At 52.2% G+C, this 14,423-nt stretch overlaps 1 protein-coding gene across 1 annotated transcript; it reads right to left on the bottom strand.

Annotated features, from left to right (window-relative positions):
* Window positions 1-63: 63 nt before the first annotated feature.
* Window positions 64-1,899, bottom strand: LOC122371217 (UPF0676 protein C1494.01-like). Its single transcript, XM_043347365.1, has 4 exons — window positions 1,767-1,899; window positions 1,129-1,442; window positions 586-882; window positions 64-419 (listed from the first exon to the last, which is right to left on the bottom strand). Exons 1-4 carry the CDS (start codon window positions 1,801-1,803, stop codon window positions 102-104), a joined length of 966 nt encoding a protein of 321 aa, XP_043203300.1. The 5' UTR covers window positions 1,804-1,899; the 3' UTR covers window positions 64-101.
* Between the last annotated feature and the right edge of the window lie 12,524 nt (window positions 1,900-14,423).

The raw sequence follows: 14,423 nt of genomic DNA, 5'->3' as shown, positions 1-14,423 counted from the left end.
AGGAATGTATTATCTTTCACCACCCTCGTACAGTCCCTGGCTCTGTCCTTTCTCAGATTCAGACAGTAGTATGCCACGTATATTCTCATACAGCATGGTTTTCAACACTTCCAATCGGACTCTTTGTATGTGGGATACACAGAAGCAAACTTGTCTTGGATGAAGCTGTTAAAATCTATCGGCTGGTAGCGAGGGTCGCCGTCGAGTGGCGCCACTGTCGTGCCCTGGTCCGGCTGCACGAAAAAGGCCATGGACTGGCGTGCGGTGCCCCTGGCCTGCTCGCTGGTGGGCAGCAGCACGCGGTGATTGGTGGCCCGCAGCCGGCCTGACGTCATCAGCTCAATGACGTCACCGATGTTGATCAGGATCGTGTCCGGAATGGGCTCTGCACTGATCCACTGGCCATCTGACATCTCAACCTGGGGAATGAACCGTTCACGTTACGTTGTGATATTGTAAAAAGGGCAAATGAGCTATAAGTGACCACGCATTTGTTTCTGGTAAGAAGGTGGACTTACACTGACCGGCCCTTGACTTTGCAGCAGATCGGCATGCTCATTGCTCCTCGCAAAGAGCACCTCTCACCTCCAGTCCTCCGACTCCATGCTGGAACAGCAGCGTCAGCGTGCTGAAGTCGGTGTGCGCGCCGCAGCGGGTCTGGCAGCGACCGGCGGCCGCGCCGCCCGCCGCCGGGTAGTGCAGCAGCCGCAGCACGGTCCAGCCGCCCGGCTGCAGCTGCCGCCGGTGGCAGCTGGTCAGCAGCTGGCCGCTGCCCAGCGCGGCGTCCAGCGCGGCCAGCAGCCGCTCGGAGAGCTGACGACAGGCGGTGCCGATCCGCCGCAGCTGCGGGCCCAGCTGGGGCGCCACACCGTCCGGGCAGGCCTGCAAGGACAGAACGGGGAACTAGTTGTAACCACACTCATGTTATGCAGGCCCTGGGAGTGACCAGCTTCTCCGGCTTCTCTACGGAGACTACGTAGTGATTCAGACTCAGAGGTTTTCCATGCGTACTCTGCAGCGACGAATGAAAAACGGCTGATATAGAAAACTATGAAGCATGAACGTTTCAGAGGCAACAGACGCATGTAAAGTGTTCTTAAAACTTAAATGAGTTGTCCCACGACTCACGTCCTCCAGGCAGCGCAGGTCGAAGCACTCCTTGAGGTCGGTGACGCCGGCGGCAGGGTCAGTGGCGTTGGTCGAGTTGTCACCGGCGATTGGCGTGTAGCCTGTGTACCCCGTCCTGACGAAACGCTCGTAGGCCAGCTTCTGCTCCGTATCGAGGTCAAAGAAGCCCTTGGCGAAGGCGAAGGTGTCGTCCTGCAGCTGCTGGCTGATGCCATGGTTGGAGAGGTAGGCGAAGCCGGTGCTGGAGAAGGAGTCGACGATGTCGCGACCCACGTTCAGGAGGTCATCCCGAGAAGGCTCCGGAACACCCAGGCCCGAGGCGGGAGTACACAGAGAGTTATTTCTTTAGTGGTACTTAATCGACTCCACCGATAGAAAACAATTCTAAGATATCCTTGTGAAATCTTTAAAAATAATCATCTCAAAATAAATGCGTTTGGAAAGCTTCATTTTCTTACAAAGGTCAAGTGTCTGTGCTTACCTACATATGTTCATCCCGTGCTACAAGTGGCACAGATTGGCGATGGGCATTTGACCATATAAGGCATCCTGCAGTGGTAGGTATACCTAATACTCAAGGCATTTAAGTTGGGACAGGTCTCTATACATTATGCTGGTAGTACATTGTTAACACTCACCGATCTTCCCAATGTCGACGAGGCGAATAGTAGTCATATGTGAGCTCTGCGCCAGGCACTACATACACTCGCGGCGCATTCACTACAAATGAGCATCAGCTCGGCGAGCGTAGACCGTACCAGACTGACATACCACCCGACGCGGTGCTAACTGCTAATGTTTATAAATACGGGTGGGAGTTCAACGTGCCAGTATGTTCAGACCGACTGAGAGCGCCATCGCACAGGCTCGCAGCGACCGAGTCCGTCCCGTTGGGACAAGGAGATACCTATATATGTACATACATACGTATTTACGTCCGGAATGGGGCACGGCATGCTCAGCCGTTCAATCTGTAATCTTATATAGGCCTGTAGGGATATACCTACTCTTACTGCAGAACTGCCATCACCGGCTGCCCAGTGCCCGGGTGGCGAGTGGGTTGACCGTCGACTTAAGTTCAGTATCACTTTGTTGAGCTATGGTAGGCCTTTTCGGTCCGTGATGACCATGAAGGAACAGAGGAAGGCCGAAGGAGACGTTGGGCTCATGCCTCGAACTCCGGTCACCGATTGGTGCACCGCAATGCTGAAACCGTCCCACTGGGGCTGAATGGTCCAACTTCGGATGGATTATACGATGTTGTATGACTATATAGCTACTTTACCCCCATTAGCCCTTAGACAGCTCGCCCTGCGCCCTGCCACCGCACCGTTTCAGTGCGAAGAAACGGTCACCCTCACCCCCAAAGACGTTTTTGTTTGCCCCCGAAGACGGGAATACCTAACCCAGGGCACCTAACCGTTCTAATCACCACCAACGGCTGTCGCCTGTCGGGTGGCGTGGTCGGGTCAGTCGGGTGGCCTGGGCAAGATGCTCGATCGAGGATGTGGATGGGCTGGTCCTGAGGCCGAGGATAACGAATACGAATATGAATATCACTATTTTGATTTGCTGCACAATAACACATTACACAAGCCAACCTCATGTCCTCTCAGTTCTATATACTCTGCTCTCATCCTCATGCATTGGTCGCTACAGAGCGCCCTTGCCCGGGCTCTCCAAAAGACTCAGTTCGGGTCCCCGTGCCTAGATGGCGCGCGCGACTCGTTGTCACAGCTGATTCATGGCCGCTTGCGTTCAGCTGACTGCGGGCAATAGTTGGCCGCCGGGTCGCCGAGGGCGGATGTGTTGCAGTTGGAAACTGAGAGTGGGAGTTGTGGTGCGGTGGAGAAACTGTTCGACACGGTCCTGTTCTGTCTAGGGATCTAAACAGTGACTTTACCAAAGTCTGCTGTAAGCCTCGCCGCCGTTTTCCTGGCCGCCTTCGCAGTTCGCTGGCCAGCTGCGGTCCCAGTCCAAGTTGAAGTCCAGACGCGTGTGCAAGTGCAAGTGCAGGGCATCGGACAAATTTGACAGGTGGCAAACCAGGTAAGGATTGCGTTTAATTGACATCAACTAGATTTGTTCATGATTGATCAATTTTTATTGCATTGAATATTGATTGATGTTTTCCTCTGATCCACAACACAGGTTCAAGACTTCCAAGACAGTCACAGACAGACAGAGTCAGAGTGAAGACAGTTCAACTAGCCCCGGTCCCACTAGGCGATGCGACCACTTACGACCGCCCACGATCGGTGGTCGGCAAAAGGTTGTCGCAATTCTTTAAGAGCTCGTACGATTGGATGTTGATATGAGCGACTTGTCTTCAGACGTCGCGAGGTCATTTTGGTCGCCAAGAGGTTTTTGATGATGCACTAAAAACCTCCTGGCGACCGATTTGGTCGCAAAGAGTTCGCGAGAAACCGCAACAAGTCTTTCATTGTTCGCTAGTAGGAGGGCGAGTATCGCACGACAGGCTTCGGTGGTCCCGGGCAGTCGGGAGCGGTCGGCGGTCGTATACAAGTCGCCGATAATCGCACGGCGTTCTTCCCAACATCAGCAACCAGTCGCGAGACCACCGAGGTTCGATCGTCGAACAATCGCACGATGGTGGCCGATTGCACGGCACTAGTCGGCAATTAGTCGGCGACTGTGGTACGGACATCTCATATCTCATACCGACCCTTGTCACACGGCTGCGAACATAGTGCTCTCACTTTGAGATCAGCCGTAGACGATGAAGGGGATACGTAAAAAATCGTCCATTTCCAGTAGATTTTCAAATAAAAACAGCGCAAGAAGAAATAAGTGATGCACCGCCTACTACATCCCGGCAGTTGCTGGGGTATTTCGCCACCCGCCGTTTGCTGGGGGGGGGGGGGGGGGCGTTAAAGCCCCCAGACGATAACTCGAGAACCAATAGGCGCAGCGAAACGCACGAGGCGGAAACGAAAGAACGCAACGAGACGCTTCAGATGAGTACTTTAAAGTTAAATTTTGAGGTCACAGGTCGGGTCAAGGTCAGGTCAAACACCTGAAATCGGGCTTTCAGTAGCATGGACTTCAGAACCTCGCAATGGGCATCTCTCGTCATAAACTCTGTCAGAACGGTGCACAAGCCATCATACGAGTATAAGGCCTACAAGAGTGTCAGATTCATGTAGAGGTCAGTCAAGCGTAGGTCAGGCCAGGGTCAAGGTCAGGTCAACCAGGTAGGCTAATATCCTCGAAAATCAAAACTGATATTCGCAGCCTGTGACACATGTTTTATGGGTAATTTTGGACGTAGAACACGATGGTGGCATTCATTTTATCATATGTGTATGTGTTTGGTTCAAAAAGTTCAATTTAAGAAATGCATGTATCATGGTCGTGAAGAAGTCACGAGAATTTGCCAAGATTCAGTTCAAGATTTTGGAAAATGCGGAGCTATAATAAAAATTGAAGATAGCTATTTGATTGTTCATGGTATTGGCAGTCTAATGGCGTTTACGGCATGTCTGTATCTTTATTCTGTGATTTTATATGATTTTTTCGAACATATGCCGTTTTTGGTCGAAAATTCAGAAATCATGACGTCACTAAAACCGTGATATCTCAAAAACTTTCTGACCTATTTTTTTTAAACTCTGTCACAATAAACTTCAATCTATTCCCTACAGGTACCTAAATTTTGGCGCGCCTGCGGCGCGCCGTTTTAATGCTATAGCGCGGCGAAAAAAGTGGGGGCCTTTAACGCTCCCCCCAGCAACTCGCGGGATATAGTGCCTCTCAGGAGTCTGATGGGATCCGGCCCAAAAAGCCCGACGCTTCCAGGCGGCCCAGCTCCAGAACATGGGGTACACGACACGGAAAGTGACCAAGAAAAAGAGAATTGCTGAACAGTTGGCTCTGGAAAAGAACGAGATCTTAACCATCGCCGGACATATTGGGTTTCTTCTATGCGCCGGCCGAGAGGGGGGGGGGGGGGGGGTACGACCCCTTCCCTCTGCTGGAGCTAGCGCGTCGCAGAAAAAACGAGCGTGTGCGCCGTTACGAGACACAGTTATTGACACCCGATTTTAAGGTCTTAGGTCAACCGTTGACCTCTTAGGTCAGGTCAAGTGCCATAAGGCATGGGTTCAGTTTTTGACGAATAACTTGGCCAAAAGCGGCCGCAGAGCCGCGATTTTGACATCATCGTGTTCGCTTTGTTGAGATGTGTCGAATGATATACTTTTTGTTGGGGTAAGGTCAACTTAAGGTGTTGACCTCAGGTCACGGTCAGGTCACGGCTTCCAGGTCACGAACTTTGTCGAATGAGGTCATGTCGCATATCTTTTGATTTGGCAGGTCTTCTGAAGTCCATTGCTGGCTCTCCCGACTTGCTAGTTCAATTGGATAAGGAGTTATTGACGAAAATCTAATATGGACCTAGTGAAGTCATAAATGACGTCACGCAAGGTCAACAATGCAAAAGTGACGCATCAAACTTGCAAGAAGTGCATGAAATCACGATTCGATGTGCTTGGGATTGGGATAGCCTGAGATCTTTCCTGACGCCAAAATAGCAGTTTTTATTTTTCCCCATTGACTTGAAATGGTGAGGTCACGTAACCGACCTTTCGTCATGTGACCTTTAGGAAAAATCTGAGATATACAAGTTGTGAGACCTCTAGAGGATACTAGGTCCTGTAAGTTTAATCTCCTTGTGAAAGCTCCTCTGGCACTGAGAGCGTTGCGAAGTTGCGACCTCTGTAGATCGTGCAGAGGTTCACTTCTGACGCCATAGGTTAATGACCTGACCTGACCCGAAAATGCGGCTGGTGTCAAAATATAACCTGCCGATTTTCAAAATTCGAATGGCATTCGATTCCTTCAACGTGATCTACAATTTGAAGAAAGAAAGTCCCAAAAACGCAAATAGGGGGCAGTACCTAGGGGATAAAAACTGCACATTTCAGATGCCTTTTCAACTCCTCACCACGGCCCTGTTTTTCAACCAATTTTGACGCAACTACTGCCGATTAAAGCAGGATGAATCAGAAATTGACATGCCTTACAAAAATAAGCATTTCGAAAAATCATAGGCGAATACAGGTTATGGAATTTGGAGGCACATGGAATACATAATCAATCGGATGTTTTGTTGGTGCTGTCACCAAAACGGGCTGGCAAATTAATAATCTTATTATAATACAAAAGCGTGTGATAAAATGACTGAAATTAGATTGAATATTCATAGGCGGCGTCAGGGCACCGAAGGTGGGAGGTGACATTGACCTCTCCTTTTTCCTGGAACCGCATATGATCCGTTTCTTGTTCACTTCTAAAGCTGTTATACCTACAAATAATGTTGATATGCCTACATAATGAATAATTACAGTTATAATGCATCAGCATCGTGATCTTTAACCAAATGACTCGCTTCACAAATTGGACCTCCCGATTCCCCATGCCCTGGAACCGCTCCTGATAAAGATATCAACTTAAAATGTCCAGGAAAAGTGCCCACTGCCCAGCTTAGTTTTAAGAAAGCTCAGAAAATTTCAGCATCATAGCTCCAGCCGTTTCGAAGACATTACCGAAAAGCATCAGGGATGGATGTAAACACCCCCCCCCCCCTGCCACTAATATGGTTAGCGGAACATCCGCTCTTTACCAATCGTGCGGCAATCGGCGATAGTTCTTGAACAGATCTTCACTCGTCGGCGGCCAGTCGTTACCTATCGCATGACGTACTCATGGCTGTCACCGAGTTTCGCACGTCATTCGTGCGATTCATGCCCCAATTTTTTCTTGGTTCAGCAAACTTCGTACGATGGTCTGCCACCTCTTGTGCGATTAGTCGTACGATGATTGCCGACCCGTTATATATGTGACCGTACTTACGATGGATCTGCAGCATTCGGTGATGGTCGGCGGTGGTCGGCAATGATTTGGGTCGTGGGCGGTCGTAAGTGGTCGCAACGCCTAGTGGGACCGGGGCTAGGCGAATTGAACGTCCTGCCGCGTGGGCTGCGAAGTGGGGCGACCTGCGTCACGAGCCCGCTGGAATTTTGGTGGGCGCTAAATGTCGCCATTTTAGAGGGTTATTTTTAAGACCGATGAGGCAGTCTGGGTGTTGGGTTTCTCTGAAATGTTTGTGCCCAGGCGTAATTTGGGTGGTTATGAGTTTCGCATTAGACTTCTGTCATGTTTCCGACACCATCCCCCTGACACAAACCACTTTCTTGCCTGAGTGACGAGCTCTGAAATGATGCTGGGGCTTTCATGGCTCTTTATGCCGGTGAGTTCTGATTTCTGAACACGCGGCTCATCGGCCAGTGGAGGGAAGGGGAGGGTGCGCTCCGACACGCTGCCGGCGCGTGATCCGGTGCGCTCATCCAGACATCGAGGTCACGAGCGACGATCCGTGCCTGGTGCAACACCGGCCAACGAGCCGCTCAAATGACCCCGGTAATGACCCTGCCCGAACGCCGCCCCTCCCCCCCCCTCCGCGCCGGGTCGGCGGGGCAGCCGGCGACGGCCGGGTGTCGGTAACGACTCGGTCCGACTGTGTAACGACGCGGCCCGCTGGCACAACAACGTCGCTCAGAAGTCGCCTTGATTGATGACCTCTGGCGAGTCTTGACGTTATATTTGTAATTTCATACCGTCGTCCGTCGGTCGGGGCTCATATCCGCCGCGGCGTCGTCCGCTGGCGGCTCTGGCCGGTGACCCTGAGAGTAGTTCGACCGTGACGTGCCCCCCTGTCACTGTGCCGGGTCAGAGACCGCCCTGCGCTGCACGGTCTGTTGATGGGAGTACGCTAGTATCTGTCTGCTGGGGTGGTGCGGCAGTCCCCGGGTGGTGCTGACAGCGCGGCGCGCAAATACGCCGTTCGGGAAATATGAGGCCTGCTCGGCCGCAGCTGGGGTAAACTAGGGGTGGGTCGAGCCTTAGTCCTGTTACCAGAAACGATTGTGTAGTATCGATCAATTCGTTGCGACTGCCCTTGAATTATTGAATTTTAGGGCGGTGACCTTGATGTGTGGCTTGTCGGTCATGTTTATCATCATCGAATGTGATCTGTTTTACTTAGTCTTGCTCAGGGATTTTAAATGTTTAAAATTGTATTCTATTGCATAATATTACATGTTACAGGACTCCAGAAGCTGGTGATAAAAATCAGTTTGAACTGCAGAAGCGGAAGGATAGGCGTGCGTAGAGTTTCTTCACTCGACACAAAATGTTTCCTGAGTTGGTGGTGCACGTACCCCCCCCCCCCTCCCCCGTAATTAACCGCCCTGTCCCTCAGACACGTCTGAAACAGACGTGCTTGGCACCACGGTAGAAATCAGATGGCGAACACATGTGGCTACAGCGACGTTCCATACGATCCTTGCTCTGCTGTATGCTAAACAGATGCTATACAATGGGCGCTGCCCTCTACATGCGGAAGCATCGCTGAACAATCGCCCATCTATAAATCCATCTCCAGCTCTCCAGCTCTCCACCGTGGGCTGTAGACCCTGATAAGGACTTAGAGCCCCACGAGACGAGCAGCCATTTGTTGGACCCAGACAGCGGAGGGGACCGGCGCACCGCCGTGCCGGCTCGGCGCTATTTATAGACAAACGATGATCTATACAGCGGCTCCGGTCTGCGTGTAGGCTGCGTACGGACTGCGTGCGGAGACCGATCGATCCCCTCTGGCGCCGGCGCACGCCGGGGTGGACGATCCGTGGGCGAGGTAATGATCTGTCACGGTGAGAAAATGGAGCGGGAGGCATTACGTGGCAACTACAGGGGCGTGTGTTGTGGGAGATATGCTGCTCCTTTTTGATAACCGACGCATTCAATTTCGTATCAAGTGGTATTCTATGCTGTTGTGTACTTATTCTCCGTTTTTTTTTTTTACTGCTAAGTATGCTATTTGTTTTCCATCTCTGCATCTTTCGTCACTCATCTTACCCCGTCCCCGTTCTTTTCCGGCTATCATTCTCCTCTCCTCTCCCGTCAGCACCTCACCGCTCTCTCTCTGTGTCGCTCTCTCCCCCCTCTCTCTCTCTCTGTGTCGCTCTCTCCTCTCCCCGCCGCTGTTGCCGGTGCCGTGCTCCGTGTTGTTTTGCTCGTCCCGTCCCGCCAGCACTGTGCGCGGCGCGGCTCCGTCCTATTCCTGTCGGGCCGCCCCGCTCGCTCGCTCGTGGGGCGGCTCACCATGGGCGGCGGACAGCTGCCGGCCGGCGCAGCGCCGGCGCAGAGCGGGGGGAGGGAGGTCGAGTGCGTGCCACCCTCTCACGCACAGCCCGCGCGTGTCGAAGGGGAGGGGACGGGAGGGAGCGGGGCTAAATTGGGCCGGAGCCCAGCCAGCTGACGCCCGGCCGAGGGGACAGAGCAGGGCAGAGTGCAGAGCGGATAGAGCGGGGCAGAGGGCAGAGCAGAGGGCAGAGCAGAGGGCAGAGCGGCGGCGGCCCATCTGGAGGCGGCGGCGGTGAATGATGATAGCACACAGCGGGATAGGATATCGGACGGAGGGAGTCTCAGGAAGGGTGATCGCGGCTCCGGCGGCTCCGACTATCGATTCCTGGTCCGCCTGGGGTTCTGCGGGGAATCAGGGCCAGTCATGCTGCTTGGATAATGTGCAGTTTGGAGATAGATGCCGGCTGCTAATCTTCGTTATCTGAGACGTTATCATCATTGGTGTCTTGTGGGGATGATAGTTAGGGTGCTGGTGCTAATACAGGCTAACTCGTCCAAATGACCTCCTTGGATGATGGACGTTGCGGCGCCCCGCCAAATGTAGTCCACTCTTATCATCAGCATCATCATTCATCACCAATCACCATTATAACCATGTCGTGACCAAACAATGCTGACTGGTGCCTCTGGTTATCTAGCGAAGGCACCGTTATTTTCGCCCAGGAAGTTTAGGGCGATTACTGAGCCGGTCGATTCCATTGTTATCCCTTGTTGGGCTACCTTTGTGTACGCCGGGGTTTCGTGAAATATACAACAATGAAATATACATTCTGCGGCGGTTCGTGTCGGTCGAAGTCCTATCGAGTGGCCGGGCCGAGCAGGGGAGCTACCCCGTGCGAGTGCCGTGCGAACGATCGACACTGGATGCCGCACACCAGCACACAAACACACCTACCTTACCAAAATCAGCGGCGGCATCTTGCGTCAGGTGTCGCTACGGAGAGCGTGTTTTGAACGCCAATCCTTGGCGCCACACGGCCTAATCAGCGGCTCCTGTTATCGGTCTGCTATCTGGTCCGCCGCTCCCGGCGCCGTCACTCGACGCTCTCAGACGGAGAAACTGGGCCACCTGTACTGAGGCGCAACCATTGGCTCGCTCTGGGCTGAAGGAAGGGTGGGAGACTCATGTAGTGAGGCGCACCCACTGACTCGCTGTGGGCTGGACTCTGGAGGAAGGGTGGCTGGCTGCGCCCGTGGTGTTGACTGAGCCGGGTCTCCCCCGGCACGCCGGCGTGTTTGCGTGGTGTGGACCGGTTATCGACCCTCGTTTGAGGGGTTTCCCGTCCCCTAACGATCGTTACGCAGAGTGCGACGAAACGACTATGTTCAGATCACACTTCGATGTACGGCGATCATACTAGTTTTCATAACGTCCGGGTGTAAATCGTTTCATACATCACCAAATCGTTTCGTACATTCCGAACCCGGAATCTGCTGCCGCCCAGGATTGCTTTGGTGAAATGGGGCGGATGCGCCATCCGGGGTGCTCAGTCCACGCCCAGGTGGCCCCAGGTGGCCGCAGGTGGCCGCTGGGTACTTGAGCCCCCATCTCTGACCCTCTCCCAGCGACAATGAGGGGCGCTCTTGGCGTCGCCAGAGCTCCGCGACATTGTGTTTGGCGTCGGTTCTGACGCGACGGCGCCGATTTGTGACGCCGGGTGGGCGGGGGTGTTTCTCCACGCCCGTCCCTTCGTTCCGGATGTGGGGAGGCCATGGGGCCATCCAGGTGGTAGGCTGGCGACAGGGGCCAGGGCGTGGTCCGCCGCTACATTATACAGCAGCTGACGTTACCGCCAAATTGTCCCATTGGTGATTGTTAGTGTCAGAGCTGTACCGTGTCGTTTGTTTAGTAAAATTAATGGCCGTACTCAAATTACTCGCTACTGCAGCACGAACGGGTTCCGGCACTAAGCTGGTTGAATGACACGGGATCGGGTCGATGCGATTTGCAGCAGCGACGTATAAGTCGCGCTTTGGCCCTCGAGCCGACTGTGTGTAACGTGGAACAGCCTCACACCTTACATGGAGCCGACAGTGATGGACCGATCGCGTCTCGCTATGTTTGACACAGAGGCTGGTGTATTGGTGGCTGCGCCGAGCTTCCCCGAACCTGGCAGATGATGTGACTGCCTGGAGGCTGGTCACATCCGCTGTGGCCGACGAAACCGGATAACACAGCGCAGGTTTGAGAGTTAGATGTGATATGAGGCACGCGATGGCCTCAGTAAGTAGGTTGAGAGGGCGTCGAGAACCCTGGGATCACTCCGCCCCTCATTGAACGTGATGCCATGGCTCCCGTTTTCTGTATAGCCGTCTTCCAGCCTATTGATGCGATTCTATTATATCGTGCGACACAGCGCGCCCTGGCGCTGCGAACGACAGCTCTCCATCACCATATCTTCTCGTCCGCTTCGAATTGGGTCAGTTCGGGGTCGTTCGGGTCGTTCGGGGGTCGTTCGGGGCAGAATCCATCGGCTGTCCCTGAGGACCAACTCGTGGGAACGTTCTCCGTCTGTCTCCGCGCCCTCCACTGTGAAGTGCCGGTCTCCGTCCGCCTGCAGCCTCCATGAGACCGCTGGAGCCCCACATGGTCCGCTAATAGCGTGCCTCCCCAGAGCGCGCCTCGGCAGAGTTTGTTTGGAGAACAGATCTGGAAGACGTGTCCCGCTGTCACGAGGACACAGCCTGGGAGCGGGACAAGCGCCGGGCTCCGGCTCTGTGGAACACGCACCTAAATGGCAGCGATCATGCGGAAGCGTTTACATGAGGGCGTTTCTCTTGTGTATGTTTAGACGCATTCATTCTGGGTATCGTTGTTCAGTACTGATGTGGCGATTAGGTAAAAGTATGAAAAATGTGCTCCCTTTCATCGTGAATAAATTCTGGCTCCCTGCTGGCGGCTATGTAATTTGACCTCGCTTTTCTCGGACAATGCCCAATCAGAACGAAACTGTGTCTAGTGCCGAGCCATGCTGAGCCTTGCTCCCTATAGGACATTGTTCGTCCGTGTTGTGGAATTCCTTCTTTGAAAGACCTCATCGCTCACCATGCGAGAAAAAGTGATGCTTAGAGGTCAAAAGAAGTTCATAGGTGCTTCATTGGTGCCGGCCTGACGATTTGACCTGAATACCTACTTGTAATAACACACTTACCTACCCATGTTCCTTGACGATATTCTTTGGCGCAGTGTGGTTTGTTCAGTCAGTAGCAGTTTCGGAAACACAAGTCTGTAGGCTGAGAATCTGATAAGTCACTTTCGCAATCACTTTGCATAAATATAATTTACCATGTACAGGTCTCGCGGGTTTTAGCGGTAGGTCGCTCGGCGAGCGGGAGGGCAACCAGTTCCGCCTCTGTATCGGTGACCATTTGCTCCGCCCAGTTACTCGCGAGCGCGTACTACGGCACATAGTAAAGTGGGGAGGGAAGGGTAAGAGTGGCAGCCTGCGTAGAGGCTAGAACCGGTTTCAATCGTCTGGGCCGGCGACACGGCATGCGGTCAGGGGACGGGGAAAGGTCAGAGGTCACTCACAATGTGCAGTACCGCGTCCCGTCCTCTCTGCGTGCTGACCAGCGCACGACCTCGGCCGTTGGCCAATCCGCATTGAACGGTCAAGGCCACCAGTAGCCAGCGGGCGGGGTGAGCCGGCAGCGTGCCGATCCATAGGTAGTCGTTCAAAGTTTTAGCCGCTTACCATTGCATTGAGGCTGGGAGACGACTGTAATGTTATTTCTTGGGAACAGTTCTGTCATTTAAGCCGCGCCCCATTAGGGTCTACCGAGCATCGGTCCCATGGGGGGAGCATTTTGTCACCCCCCCCCCTAAGATATCGAGAACCACGCAAAATAGCGACAAGAAGCAAACGGTGTTCGATGGCCCCAACGAGGAAATACCTTTTGGCTCAATTTCATTGACGTCGGTCAAACCGGGCGATGACGTCACAGGTCAAATGTCGAATTTTCACCGTTTACAGGCATTTCAAGAAATGTGTTGCAAAATCGAGTGAAATGCATAATAACACGGAACAAAAATGATAGACGAACGCGTTTCGGCTAAATAGCTGTCATCAGCTACTTAGCCGAAACGCATAATTTAATAAACACAATTTTAATAACAACGCATAATTTAATAACAAACGCATAATTTTGTTCCGTGTTATTATACTTGTCTCAACTGAAATACAATAGTAAAATGCATGTCATTCATGGATAAGGAATCGATGAATGACAGTTTTCGATGGGAAATTGTTCGTCAAACAATCAAACACATATTTTGCTATTTGGGGTCATCGATACCAGGTTAGGTCACAGAGGTTAGGTCACTGAGGGTCACAATATGAAAATAACTATTATGTGATGCATGTTTTCTGGTCCATTTTACATGACAAATGCGATTATGTGGGTCAGGCAGCCTTTGGGGCCAGTTTAGGTTATGTTCTGGTAAAGGTCAGGTAAAGGTCAGGTCAAATTTCTAATTTCATATTTCTGCATGAAATGGGTATCAATTTGATGCAGCTCGTCACGGGGAGTCTAATGGTGGTCTTTGTTTTGCGCTACGTGGTCCAGAATTGCTAGAAGTTGAGTTAAAAATTGACGTCATCAATTTTGAATATGTTTTTCGCTATAACTTGGCCAAAAAAGGAGGTATCGATCTACAATTTGTTATGTAGATCGAAGAAAGCAGGGATTATCATATATATTTCGTTCTTTTTAACTCGAAAACTTTTTTTTATTTTTTTTTGAACAGACCAATTGTTTGATTTGGGGGGTCAAAGGCTCAAAGGTTTGAAAATCCCAGATTGGAGTTTTGTAGCGCCGTCTTTGCTCTACACGACCAGATAGAGAGCTTTGAAGTTGCTTGTTAACAGTAGCTTTTGTGAGCGTTTCAAGATTTCATGTTTTTTGCTCATTTTTGCTCGAACATGACCTCAGTTTGACCTCAATAACTCCTGACCTGAGGTAATCTAAGACTTGAAATTTTGTGTGAAGGTGTCACATTGATGCCCGGCAAGCTACTGAAAATTTAGCGGGGCTGCGCGCCGCCGTTTTCTTGCTATTCAGGAAAATGC

The sequence above is a fragment of the Amphibalanus amphitrite genome, unplaced genomic scaffold, assembly GCF_019059575.1.
Source record: "Amphibalanus amphitrite isolate SeventyFive unplaced genomic scaffold, NRLGWU_Aamphi_draft 001216F_arrow, whole genome shotgun sequence".
Classification (NCBI taxonomy): Eukaryota; Metazoa; Arthropoda; class Thecostraca; order Balanomorpha; family Balanidae; genus Amphibalanus; species Amphibalanus amphitrite.
This window is presented reverse-complemented; position numbering and strand designations above follow the sequence as displayed.

Excerpts from the sequence above, each read along its gene's own strand:
- LOC122371217 (XM_043347365.1), bottom strand. The coding sequence starts at position 1,803 with ATGACTACTATTCGCCTCGTCGACATTGGGAAGATCG. Across the intron at positions 1,443-1,766 it reads CGTCGACATTGGGAAGATCG|GCCTGGGTGTTCCGGAGCCT; the intron begins GTGAGTGTTAAC and ends CTCCCGCCTCGG. Across the intron at positions 420-585 it reads ATGGAGTCGGAGGACTGGAG|GTTGAGATGTCAGATGGCCA; the intron begins GTGAGAGGTGCT and ends TTCATTCCCCAG.